Raw genomic sequence first — 13733 nt, 5'->3', positions numbered from 1 at the left:
TTGCAGTGTTGATGTGAGAAATTAGTGTACAGTTCAAGTCAGTTATTGTACCAGCATCCCTGTTCTTTGTATAGCTAATGTTATTCCATTCTATATTGTGCAATATAATACAGACACCTGTAATGAATGAGGGTGTAAGTGGTTGATGTAATTAATTTCCATTGTCCCACTGAACTAGCCTCTTTGTATTTGGGTCAGTTACACAGATCTGTGGCACAGTTCCCAGATTTAAACTTTCATCCATGACCTTTCCATCAACAAGTGATTTATAATCAGGGGGCATGGCTCTCTCCTGAGGTTCAAAGGAGACACTTGTAGTATTTATAGCTTGGGGTTTAATGTAGCAATAACAATGTGACAGATGCTGCAAAGTGCCGAGTGCCTCCTGCATGGCTGTAAACCCCTGAGAGCATCAGACACAATAATAGCAATATATGTTTGGGGAAAGAGAGGTCAGGGACTGCTGATCTCAGAGTTTGCTGTCTGGTTATTACACCAATGGTATATGTAGCTACACACTACATTTTTTTTTACATACAATGTTTTTAAAAACACATTATGTTCCATTTACTCTCTGCCATCCTGCTGTATGACTTGACTGATACCGGAATTTAAAGTACAAATGTTTCTTCTCTCACACGTACAAAATTATCATTCTGTGATATGTACTTCTAATACTATTTGTCTGGCTCTTCGTCTATCTATCTATGTTCTTATACAGTGCTCATCACTGTAGCATTCGAGGGCCTTACAGACTGTTAAAGTGAGCACATGTGGGCCTCCAAAACTTATTTAAGGTCAGTGATTTCGTGCCTAGCTTTAAGTGAGCATTTCTATGAGATGTGGTTGAGAGAGAAGCTGTCTCAGCTACATTCCTCGAAAAATAAAGAAAGGAGATGAATGTGTTTGTTATTCTTTTCTAGTCATTTTAATAAATGCATTCATCTTCAAAACACTACCCCTCCCTAGTGATCTCCTCAGAGCATCCTTCACCTCCTTGTTCCTCAGGCTGTAGATAAGGGGGTTCAGCATGGGGATCACCACTGTGTAGAACACTGAGGCCACCTGGTCTTGGCCCAGTGAGTAGCTGGTGTTGGTGCGTAAGTATGTAAAGATCAGAGTCCCATAAAACATGGTGACGGCTGTCAGGTGGGAGGCACAAGTGTTAAAGGCTTTGTGCCTGTCCTTGGCAGAGTGGATCCTCAGGATGGCAGCCAGGATGTACAGGTAAGAGAAGAGGATTATCAGGAGGGAGCTGACACTGGTGAAACCAGCTAAAAAAGAAATGGTATTTTCAGCGATGGAGCTATCAGAGGATGACAGAGCTAGCAGTGGAGGGGTGTCACAGAAAAAATGGTTGATGATGTTGGAGCCACAGTATGTTAACCTGCTAATTAAACATGCAGTAATCATAGCACTCGTGAAACTAGTGAAATAGGAGCTAGCCACCAATGGGACACAGAGTTTATGGGACATAACTGCTGAGTAAAGAAGTGGTTTGCAGATAGCCACATAGCGGTCATACGCCATCACAGCCAGAAGCAGGCACTCAGTGCTGAGCCAGATAATAAAAAAATACAGTTGAACCAAACACCCAGAATAGGAAATGGCTTTGCTCTGTGCTAAGAAGTTCTCCAGCATCTTTGGGGTGACAACAGATGAATAGCAGATATCGACAACAGACAAATTGCACAGAAAGAAGTACATGGGAGTGTGTAGTCGGGAACTGATCCTAATCAAAATGATCATCCCAAGATTCCCCACCAGGGTGATAACATAGATCACTAAGAACAGCACAAAGTAGATGACCTGCAGCTTTGGCCCATCTGTGAATCCCATGAGAATGAACTGGGTTGCTACAGTACAATTTTTCTTTTCCAGTATTCCCATTTCTGATACCTGCTGAAAGATTAATAAAGAGAAAATGAACTATTTCATGCTCAGTCATCATTCGGTGTACAAAACATGCAAATGCATACATATTTTTGCATGCACACTGTTTTGAGATTTGGGCTTCAGAGATATATATTCACAAAAATTCAACTCTCTACCTAAAGGAGGTAACAAACTCTTCTTTTGGGTTTGTTTAAAATGGTTTCTGTAGTGACAGGCAGATGATAAAACAACTGAGTGCTCAGTTCAGTCTTATGCATCCGATAATTTGGAAGTTTTCCAAAATGTATCCCATTGTATTTGGTATATTCTCTAAATTGGCGATTGGGTGGATGTATTGAATGGTAGGTGAGTAAGTGCATGGCTGCATGAAAAAACGGATGTAAATGAATAGGTGATTGGAAGGGTGATTTTGTTTGTAACTGGATGGGAGCATCTATTGGTTGTACTGGACAATTGGATGTGTTAGTAAACTCTTGAACTGATAGATGGGTGAGCATATTGTTGGTGTAAGAAGGAGCTAGGGAATAGATGGTTGTGTAGGGAGTTGAAAAAGTGGATGAATCAGTGGGCAGTCAAATCATAGAATATCAGGGTTGGAAGGGACCTCAGGAGGTCATCTAGTCCAACCCCCTGCTCAAAGCAGGACCAATCCCCAGACAGATTTTTTACACCAGTTCCCTAAATGGCCCGCTCAAAGATTGAGCTCATAACCCTGGGTTTAGCAGGCCAATGCTCAAACCACTGAGCTATCCCTCCCCACAAATGGATGAATCACTGAATAAGGAGAAATGTGGGATTGGATTAGTGAGAAGGTGGCTGGGAGAGTGCACTGTAAGGCAGACAGTGTTGTAGTAACCATGTTGATCTCAGGATAGTCACTAATAGAATCAGACTTACCAGGGTCCAAACTGAGCTACGAACGCTGCTCACGTATTGTCCTATGTTGTAAAAAGAACGTCTAAACAGAACTTCAGTTCATGCTGGCATCTGAAAGAAAAGCCCTTTCTCAGCTTTCTATCAAAGCAAAAGGGGTTGCTAATGGTGACTGTTGTTGTTACAGCTGTGAAGAATATTGAGATCTACTCCAGAGGTTGGTAAAACCCACAACTTGAATGAATAATTGGATGTGTGGAAGGATTCATGTTTTGATCATGCAGTAATATTGATATTGCACTGGGTACTCTGGAACCACGAAGGAGACTTCCTCAAACCCCAAACCTCCTAATCTCCCTTATGGAATGCACTAAGCAATTAAATAGTGCAGCCGAGGAACAGACTGTTTTAAATACATATTCAAATTTCCAAAGGAAATGCAGAAACTCAGAGCTGCCCTGTATGGCAGGGCACTAACTGGGGAATACTAAAATTAAGCCCAGCTATTGTGCTTGGATGACCATTGTAGGAAGGAAAATAAATCAGCCAGGAGGATGGAGAGGGGAGGACAGAGTAATTGTTGGGAATGAGTTACACACCTTTTCCACTCAAGTCCAGGTTGAAAGCCCAGTTGATAGTGACCAGGAATTGTTATTTATCTTAAGTCTGATTGATGGCCTTTGCGATATGAATTGGGTCCCTCACTGCATCTTCTAGCATGACAGGTGATCACATCTAGAGTTGCTTGGGAATTTTTTTTCGACTGAAAATTTCAAATTTTAATTGAAAAATCATAATTTGATATATCTTGGCCGTACACTGAAATATTTTGTCTTGAAAATGCTGTTGCAGTGACGCATGGGAGTTGTGCTTCAAGAGCCTCTTGCTCCCATTTTTCTCTACAGGCTGCACTCCCTGGTTGGGCTATATGCACTATCGTGTCCCTGCTTGGTGAGGGAAGTACATGTATCATTATAGATACATGACCCCGGTGCTTCTTGGGAGATGTAGTCTAGCTGGAGAATGGGGCCCATCAAGGAGAATTGGAGCATGAGATACCAGAGCTACAGGTCCCAAGAGACACCATGGCAGCATTTCAGAATTGAAGTATTTTAGTTTTCAAATTAAATCCAAACATATTTGGGCCCTTAGGAATTCAGGTTTTGGATGACAAAACAAACAAACAAACATTTAGTTGAAAACCAAAATTTCATGAAAAACAATTTTTGATGGATGTATTGAATGGTAGGTGAGTAAGTGCATGGCTGCATGAATAAACGGATGTAAATGAATAGGTGACTGGAAGAGTGATTTGACCCACATCACAAATTCCGCCATTGCAATTAGTGCTTATTGGTACTTTTTGGCAACTTCAGCAGAAAAAGCAAAGAGTGACTAGGCCACAGAGACTGAATGCTCGTATCATCTCCCAGAGATGTTGCTTCTAGGTCAGCATAGAGGCACATTAGTTGGAAATGACTTGTGTGTAAGTCTTTGTTCTAGCTGCCCACAATGTATCTGATGTGGGTGATTGAGAGCAGTCTTCAGTCTCCAGAGATGTCAGTCAGACACCTATCGCTCACATCGTGTTCACTGTAAAGAGTCGTGAGCTCTTTGAAAAGTAACTTGGTAAAAATGGCATCATGGCTCTCAGGGTTTATTGTCTCTCACTAATATCTACAAGTATGCTCAGATTATATCTCACTGCTAAACTGGGTGTTTTTTTTAACCTCACTGCTACCGCTGCAAACTTCGCCTGGTCTCTGAGAGTCAAATGGGGCATTGTCTGCCTCATGCATCATCATCACTAGCCAAACTGGGCCCTCAGTGACACCTATCCAGTCACAGTACCTGCAGTAGGTTTGCACAGATGGAACCAATTGGAACTGAAGAAACAGTTTTGTTGATGATGTATAAAATGGGAAGGAGTCCAACTCCTTCGCTCTCAGCTATGTCAGTTGTACAGTGCTAACAGAAATAATCAGCAGTAAAAACTGACTTCTGTCACTGAAGGTAGAAGATGTGACTGTAATGCAAACAGGGAGCGAGTCTGTGGTGTAGGAAGGTGACATTTTTACACAGTTAGTTTTCAGAGATTGCCTGTGCTTGGCATGAATAGGGAAAGAGAGAGAGTTTTAGGGCCGTGCGGTTCTTGGCCTTTACATGGATAGACTGGGTAAGAAAGGCACAGCTGAGGAGGTTTCATATGAGGGGGCAGAACTGACAGGGAGGGGGCGGGGCATTCTCTTGACATGCCTTTTTTCTACCTAGGCTTTAAAAATTGAAATATTTAAAATAAAAATTAAATCTACTTTTCTAACCTTTTTCTGGGTTCCAGTAGCTCAAGAAAGAATAGACTGACACCTTCTAAACATGTAAATCTCTATTTTAATGCCCAGGATACTTTAAAAAAGAAAGAATAAAGCACAAATACATAAAGTTACTAACATCTGTGTAACCATGGATGTGTGACAACTGCAGTGTTGCCAACCCTCATGATGTTATTGCATGTCGACATTTGGTGCTTTTCTTAAAGCACCAGCACCTGGAGTCAAGTGAATCTCAGCTTTCATTTAAAGACAATTCATTGTCTAGCCCTCATTATTACAGAGAAAAACTTGTAAGTATGACCAACTATTTGTATCTCTCTTATGAGTGTGGGGAACCTGTGTCATGATTTTGAATATTTGCGGTTGGCAATACTGCAGTTGCCTGACATGGGACATTGGCAGAGATTGACTCAGGACCAGATCCAGTGCTCATTGAAGTCAATGGTAAAGCTCCAATTTCCTTTGGCTGTGTAGGAGTAGGTCCTAAAAACAGGAGCATCTACATTTTGAGCTTAAATACTAAGCCCTCTTTTTTGGCCTCTGCTATAGACTAACCTCAAGAGGGGGGCCAAAGACCTACTATGTGGCTTGAAGAAGGTTTGCTCATCACTCTGGTGTTTGCAGGAAGAATGTTTAGATGTGAGCAGGATTTGGCAGGACATTTTTCTTTCTATCTGACTCAATTTTGGTGGAGAAAAGTTTGCCATTAGAGATGGCAAAACATTTTTAAGATGAAAACCTTTTTAGTCACAAATAGCCTTTTTATTTTCCTAAATGGATAATTTTCACAAAAAATGTTTCATGGTATATTTTTTCAGTATTACTTGCCAATATTTCTTGTTTACATTTTTTCCAGTTTTCCCTCTCCCTTCCCCACCCTTTGTCTTTCCTTTTTAATTTCAGAAGAAAGAGGGCAAAAGAAAAGAGGGACGCGGAAAAACTAAAAAGGGTAAAATAAAAAATATTTTGCCAAACATTTAAAATTGGTTTGTTTTGAAACCTGCAAACCAAAAGTTTGAAATTTTGAATCAAATTGTTTTAAACTTCTGCTTTCACCAGCTCTAGTTACAATGTGCCCGATTCTGCGTCACTGAGCACCTTGTGCTGTCACTTACAACTGTGCAATATGAGGTCCTGATCCAAATTTCTCTGAAGTAAAGAGGAATCTTCCCACTGACTTCAGTGGGCTTTGGCTCAGGGCCTTACAATGCAAAGGTGTACAAGTCTTCAAGGCAATATAGTAACTCCTCACTTAAAGTCATCCCAGTTAATGTTGTTTCGTTGTTCCGTTGCTGATCAATTCGAGAACATGCTCGTTTAAAGTTGCTCAATGCTCCCTTATAACGTCATTTGGCAGCCGCCTACTTTGTCCCCTGCTTGCAGGAAGAGCAGCCTGTTGGAGCTAGCTGGTGGGGGCTTAGAACCAGGGTGGACTGGCAGCCGCCCTATCAGCTCCCCGTTCCCCTAAGTTCCCTGTGCGGCAGCTGCCCAGCAGGCTATCAATTGCCAGCAGTTCAGCTGTCCCTCCCCCCACTGCCATGTGCTACTCCTGCCCTCTGCCTTGGAGCTGCTCCCCAGAGCCTCCTGTTTACTGTGCGGGGGAGGGAGTGGGGGGGGGGGCTAATGTCAGGGTGTTCCCTCTCCCTCCTGCTCCTGCACCCCGCTTACCCCATTTCCATGGGGAGGGACACGACAGGGCTCACAATGGAGGGAGCTTCCCAGCAGCAGCTTCTATCTCAACTTGCTGATCTACTTAAAAAGGCAGTGTACTTAGAGTGCATCAGTGTACTTAAAGGGGCAATGCGCATCTCTGTCTTTCACACACGGTGTGTGTCTCTGTGTCTCTGTCTGCCATGCTGTCTCCCCTCCCTCCATTCGTGCAGCCTTGTAGAGTGTGAGGCTACATTAACAACAATGGGTTAACCCTTGAGGTCTCACCTGATTGCTAGTTCATCATTTAGCAGTAAGGGATTCCCTGGGAAATATCACACCCTCTGACATCACCATCTCAACCAAGCTTCACAATCTTCATTGCTGTGTACCACTATTAAATTGTTTGTTTAAAACTTATACTGTGTGTGTATATATACATATATATAATATAGTCTTCTATCTGGTGAAAAAAATTTCCTTGGAATCTAACCCCCCCATTTACATCAATTCTTATGGGGAAATTGGATTTGCTTAATATCATTTTGCTTAAAGTCACATTTTTCAGGAACATAACTACAACGTTAAGTGAGGAGTTACTGTATCAGTCAAATTGCGAGAGGGATGGGTGACAGGATGGATCACTCGATGTTTACCTGTTCTGTTCATTCCCGCTGAAGCACCAGCCCTGGCCACTGTCAGAAGACAGTGATCCATACTGGGCTAGATGGATCATTGGTCTGACCCACTATGGCTATTCTTATGTTTCTTATGGGATTTTGCAGGAAGAAGCTTCAGAGATGAGCCTTTTTTGCCTGGAAAACTTAAAAACATTTTCTCAAAACATTCTGTACAGAATGTTTAAAACAAAACAAAAAGTCATTCACTCATTTCCAAAAAGAGAAGATTTGAGGGAAAACATATTAGCATTCTTCAGACATTACTGGTTTTTCCCATTCATCCATGTGAAGGCTAGGTTCCGAAGTTGATCTGAAGCAGCATAACTCTATTGAAGTTAATGGGCAAGATCCCCAACTGGTATAAATCAGCCCTATCTCCATTGATGCCAATGGACTAGGTGTTCAGCTGGTGCAAATCAGCATAGCTACACAGCTCTCACTGGGTCAGATACTCATCTGGTGTAAATAAGAAAGGCTCTATGAAGTTAATTGCCCAGATCTCCAGCTAGTGTCAATTGGCCATAAACTCTATGTAAGTCAATAGGGCCTGATCCCCAGCTGGCATAAATCCACTTAGCTCCACTGAAGGCAATGGGACAGATCCTCCAGTGGTGTAAATCAAAGACGCTCCATTGAAGTCTCTATACCAGATTCTCTGCGCATGGCTCCAAATGATGTCACTCATTTTGAGCCACTGGGTGCTGTAAATTGGTGCAGTTCCATTGAAGTCAATGGGCCAGATCCACAGCTGGTGTGAATCATATGCCAATTTGCACTGGCAGTCGGTCTGACCTAAGTATCACTAGTGTACAGCCTCCTTTGGCTAACTTCTATATTATGTCCATATGAATAATTGCCAGCTGAAAATGGCACTTTTATTTATGAGAATACTCACAAGTTATGGTTTTGGTATTTGACCAGCTTTAGGCCAGGTGTACACTAGAAACTTTTGCCAGTATAGCAACGTGGATTAGACATGAGATTTTTTTAATGACATTTCTATACCAGCAAAACCTCTAGGGTTTATCTACACTTGAAATGCTACAGTGGCAAAGCATTTCAAATCTATTGATTTCATGTCTAGGCCCCATTGATTTCAATGTGAATTAGGCACCTAAATACCTTTAATGATCTAGTCTGGCTGTGCCTAACACTCACAATCAGGGCCCGCGTGATGCAATGAACAGTCCATCTCTTCCTTTGCTTGTATTGAATCTACTGTCACCACTTTTTTTTTTCTGCGAGTTTACCAGTCCTTTCTAGTGAGCTCTATGTACCGTGAACACAGAGGTCAGTGCGGTAAGCCCTCCAAGCACTAGGTTCTTGATGGGTTGTCCATCTCATGGCGGGTTCCCATTAAACACTTCGCTTTCTGAGAGCTTCAGGTGCTTTAATGCTCTGCTTACAACTTCTCATCTCCAGACTCTGACTCTGCTCTCAGGCTGCCTGCTACTTGTCCTTCCACAGGTGCCTCCCAGGCTGCTGCCTCTGGTCTGCCACTGCCCACTCTGATGCAGCTCACTGGCTGACCCTGATCTTCCTCTGCCCTCTCGGTATCACTGCCTTGCCTGTTCACATAGACCCCTCTACTGTCATGATGCTGAACTTGGGTAAGAGTCAACAGTGCCCTCTGATGGTCATACATGAACCAGATCCCTCCCAGAATGAACTGTCACCCAATGCTTTTCCTCCAGCTAATTCTGGAGTGGGGTGGAAGGAGGGAACCGACCACGAGCGAGCAGGTTCATTACACTATCACTATAGGGCCCAACATCATAACACACACTTCCACACCTGTCCACCGACACTCTCTTCTCCACACTCCCTCATAGCTAGCCCAGTCTGTGTGATGCTCTCAGATGCATCCAGTCCATGCGGCACTTCTTTGCTCAGTATTTGTCCACACTGAGCTTGGAACCATTGCGCAGACTAAGGTGTCTCCAGGAAGGAAAAGGCCTTAGGAGCTTGGACTTTCTTTAGGATAGAGATTGCAGGAAAAACCAGGCCCCCTTCAGTACACAAGCTTGCAGTGTATAAATAATTCTGCACATGTCATTCCATTACATGCTGCCTTGTGCACATCAGGCGTTATTAGCTGAAAACAATTCAGTGGACTTACGCATGGAATACTTTATAGAAAAGACTTTAGTAGAGCTGTATGAGTTGAGGGGCGCAAAGATTGAAATAGCAGTGGGGCTGTAGCATGACAGGATTGAAGGGCATCAGCAGAGCTGTGTGGGCAGCATAGGACTGGAATACCAGGCGATTCAGGCAAAGAATTAGAGGAGTTATTACAGGTCAGGACTATCTATCTAAGGTATTTATGTGGCCCCCATTATCACAGCATCACAGCACCTGGCAATCTGTATTTGGTGCATTTGGTGCTGCAGGCAGAGGTAGCTCTCGGGTGCCCTCTGCTGCTGCCTGCACAGGTCAGGTAACAGCTTACTAGAGCATCCCACCCTTTGTAGCTTATGTAGAGGGAGCTGTACACCCAGCGGGACTCTTCGCTGTCACTCCAGCTAGTCCCGAGCCTCCAACTGTGTCTTTGCCCGCACTCCAGCCAGCCCCTGCCAGCCTGGGGTCTCATTCCCTTCCTCTGGCGAGCCCCCCCTACCCCTGACATCCCAGCTGGACTTCTTCCCTTCTCTCCAGGCATCAGCCCCCTATCTGGGCCTTTCCTCCCCACTCCAGCTAGGACCTACACCCCTTGTGCCCTCTGTGGTCAGCACTCAGCAGACAGAGCCTCACTCTCATTATGGCCAGCCCCACCCTTCCAGTGGGGCCCCTCATCCCACCGCTCCAGCCAGCTCCCCAGCCAGGCCTCCATTTGCACTTGAAAAGTTGAATAACACAGAGAGCTCAGCCTACATTTAGAACAAAATAGGTGACCCTCCACTGTATTTAGCCTTACAACACCTCTCAGAGGTAGGGGAGAACTGTGATTCCCTGTTCACATGGACCCAGATAGGGAACTGATGCAGAGGCAGCTGAAGACCCAGATTTTTAAGGTATTTAGGTATTGCTACACTCTGTGTTGCAATGCCTAACTTATTTAGGAGCCTAAATCTCATTTTCAAAAGGGATTTAGGCACCTCAGAGCCAAATTCTAATAGACAGTCAATAGTATTTACATTTCTAAGTGCCCAAAAACCTTTCTGAAACTGAGATTTAGGCTTCTAAATCAGTTAGGCATTACAACACTGAGCACAACAACTCCTAACTACCTTTAAAAATCTGGGCCTAGGTCACATTCCCAAGGTAGTCTGTGGCAGGACAGGGACACGAACCCACCTTATGTAACAGGCTAGCACCCTAAAATGCTAGGCTATCTATCCTCTCAACTAAAGTGTGTTGGCAGAGATTTGTGTGTGTGTGTAAGTGTGGAGGTGTCCTACATCTTTAATTTAATGGAAAACAGGGTGATGCAAATTAGTATTCTGATACATTGACAGAGCTGGCGCACGTGGGGATGGGGGGGGGACAGGAGGAGTGCTGGAGATTAGAGGTGAGATGGACAGCACTGGAATGCCAGGGGATCCAGGAATAGAATTATAGAAATAGAAATACCAGGAGGTTTGCTGCAGATCAGAAATGAAGTGCACTGTCTATTTGGAGAGTGGGTGAATTTTCAAAATATTATTTTCTGTTTTTAGTAACCGGTTTTAATTTTTTTTATTCTGCTCTTGAATTCACTCAAACAATTATGAACACAGAGGCTTCTCTTTGCATTATTTTTAAACAGGAAATTGAGCCAGTACACAGGGTCAAAGATTTTAAGGTCAGAAGAGATCATGATTATCAGATAGTCTGATATCCTGCATGACATTGCAATCATTCCTGCAGTGAAGGGAATTATTCAGTCCTATGGGGGAACCTGTTTTATAACCTATGGCTGTGATAGCAGTTTCAGTTTAAAACATGATTATTCTGTCCATATTCTTTCACTGCATTGCACTCTGTTTTCCCATGGCATTAAGGTGCATCCAATCAAGATGTGTGTGTCCTGGTCTACAAGATCTGGGCAGAGGGTATGTGGGATACAGATAGAGAGTTGAATATTAATAGTAATATTTTACTGATACTAATATAGTCACTGGAACAAAAGTTTTGAATTTCAAATGTATCTTCTGTGCAGTTTTGCAGTTAGAGATCAAATAATTAGTTTCTTTCTCTGTTTGGTCCCTCTTAGGGAATTCTCTACTGGTAATTTCCTAACCACCCCTATGAGAAACAAGATAATGCAGTTTGCAGATTATGCGTGCTGGTTCTAAATAATCACCCTGACTCTAGCAACAAAACGAAAATGCAACTTCCAGGGAGGTTACATTGTCAGGTGCCTCTTCTTAGGACCTGAGGTGATCAATTTAGTGTAATTGACTCTCCAGAAACAGTATTAACTTCTGACAATTTTAATAAGCTCTCGGTGGGTGTGATTAGAAAGTTTGTGCCTGCCAAACTGCAATTGCGTAACTTTGCAAGCAAGTTTGGAAGTGTGGTTAAATTGGGTCCACTGCGCATCATTAAAATCTGAATGTGTTTCAAAGACATTGCAAACATTTACTGAAATTAGCAGCTCCCAGAGATAAATGAACAGGATTGATTTCTTTTCTAACTTAGGGGACTCTGAGAGGCTTCCCTAAAGGAAAAGAGTCCTGTCGAAAGAGCAACAGGATTTAGGCCTGGTCCCCACTAAGTCCCCAAATCGGACTAAGGTACGTTAATAACGTAGCTGAATTCGAAGTACCTTAGTCCGAACTTACAGCGGTCCAGACGCGGCAGGAAGTCTCCCCCCGTCGATGCCGCGTACTCCTCTCGGCGAGCTGGAGTACCGGCGCCGACTGTGAGCACTTCCGGGATCGATCCGGGATCGATTTATCGCGTCTTAACCAGACGCGATAAATCGATCCCAGAACATCGATGGCTTGCCGCCGGACCAGCCGGTAAGTGAAGACTAGGCCTCATACACTGATTTCTCATCTCAAGAAAAGCTAGAAGTCCCTGGCCTGTGCTAGCCACCGTGCTTAGCACTCTGTGGTCCCCACTGTGCTAACTACTACAGGAAACAGTTTAAGGACTCATCTGGCTGCTTTCTGCCATTCTAACAAGGCAAAGCAGCTGTAAATTTAGGCTTAAGTAAACTAGGTTTCATAGAATCATAGAATATCAGGGTTGGAAGGGACCTCAGGAGGTCATCTAGTCCAACCCCCCTCCCATGGAAAAGAAGCCCTTGAGGAATTTCACCATGATTTCAATAATTTCCATCCCACCATCAACCTCAGCCTAGATCAATCCACACAAGCAGTCCATTTCCTGGACACTACTGTGCTAATAAGCGATGGTCACATAAATACCACCCTATACCGGAAACCTACTGCCCGCTACACTTACCTTCATGCCTCCAGCTTCCATCCAGGACACACCACACGATCCATTGTCTACAGCCAAGCTCTAAGATATAACCGCATTTGCTCCAATCCCTCAGATAGAGAAAAGCACCTACGAGATCTCTATCAAGCATTCTTAAAACTACAATACCCACCTGCTGAAGTGAAAAAACAGATTGACAGAGCCAGACGAGTACCCAGAAGTCACCTCCTACAAGACAGGCCCAACAAAGAAAATAACAGAACACCACTAGCTGTCACCTTCAGCCCCCAACTAAAACCTCTCCAGCGCATCATCAGAGATCTACAACCTATCCTGAAAGATGATCCTTTACTCTCACAGATCTTGGGAGACAGACCTGTGCTCGCTTACAGACAACCCCCCAACCTAAAGCAAATACTCACCAGCAATCACACATCACTGAACAAAACCACTGACCCAGGAACCTATCCTTGTAACAAAGCCCGATGCCAACTCTGTCCACATATCTATTCAAGTGACATCATCATAAGACCTAATCACATCAGCCATACCATAAGGGGCTCGTTCACCTGCACATCTACCAATGTGATATATGCCATCATGTGCCAGCAATGCCCCTCTGCCATGTACATTGGCCAAACCGGACAGTCTCTCCGCAAAAGAATTAATGGACACAAATCTGACATCAGGAATCATAATACTCAAAAACCAGTGGGAGAACACTTTAACCTGTCTGGTCATTCAATGACAGACCTGCGGGTGGCTATATTACAACAGAAAAACTTCAAAAACAGACTCCAACGAGAGACTGCTGAGCTGGAATTGATATGCAAACTAGATACAATCAACTCAGGATTGAATAAAGACTGGGAATGGCTGAGCCATTACAAACATTGACTCTATCTCCCCTTGTAAGTATCCTCACACTTCTTAT

At 43.5% G+C, this 13733-nt stretch overlaps 1 protein-coding gene across 1 annotated transcript; it reads right to left on the bottom strand.

Annotated features, from left to right (window-relative positions):
- Nucleotides 1-909: 909 nt before the first annotated feature.
- Nucleotides 910-12336, bottom strand: LOC128836077 (olfactory receptor 1019-like). The gene is made up of 3 exons (XM_054026100.1): nt 12177-12336; nt 2794-2883; nt 910-1902 (listed from the first exon to the last, which is right to left on the bottom strand). Exon 3 carries the CDS (start codon nt 1888-1890, stop codon nt 910-912), a length of 981 nt encoding a protein of 326 aa, XP_053882075.1. The 5' UTR covers nt 1891-1902; nt 2794-2883; nt 12177-12336.
- Between the last annotated feature and the right edge of the window lie 1397 nt (nt 12337-13733).

This window comes from Malaclemys terrapin, chromosome 4 (genome assembly GCF_027887155.1).
Source record: "Malaclemys terrapin pileata isolate rMalTer1 chromosome 4, rMalTer1.hap1, whole genome shotgun sequence".
NCBI classification, from domain to species: domain Eukaryota; kingdom Metazoa; phylum Chordata; order Testudines; family Emydidae; genus Malaclemys; species Malaclemys terrapin.
The sequence above is the reverse complement of the archived record's forward strand: the minus strand, read 5'-3'. Positions and strand labels throughout refer to the sequence as shown.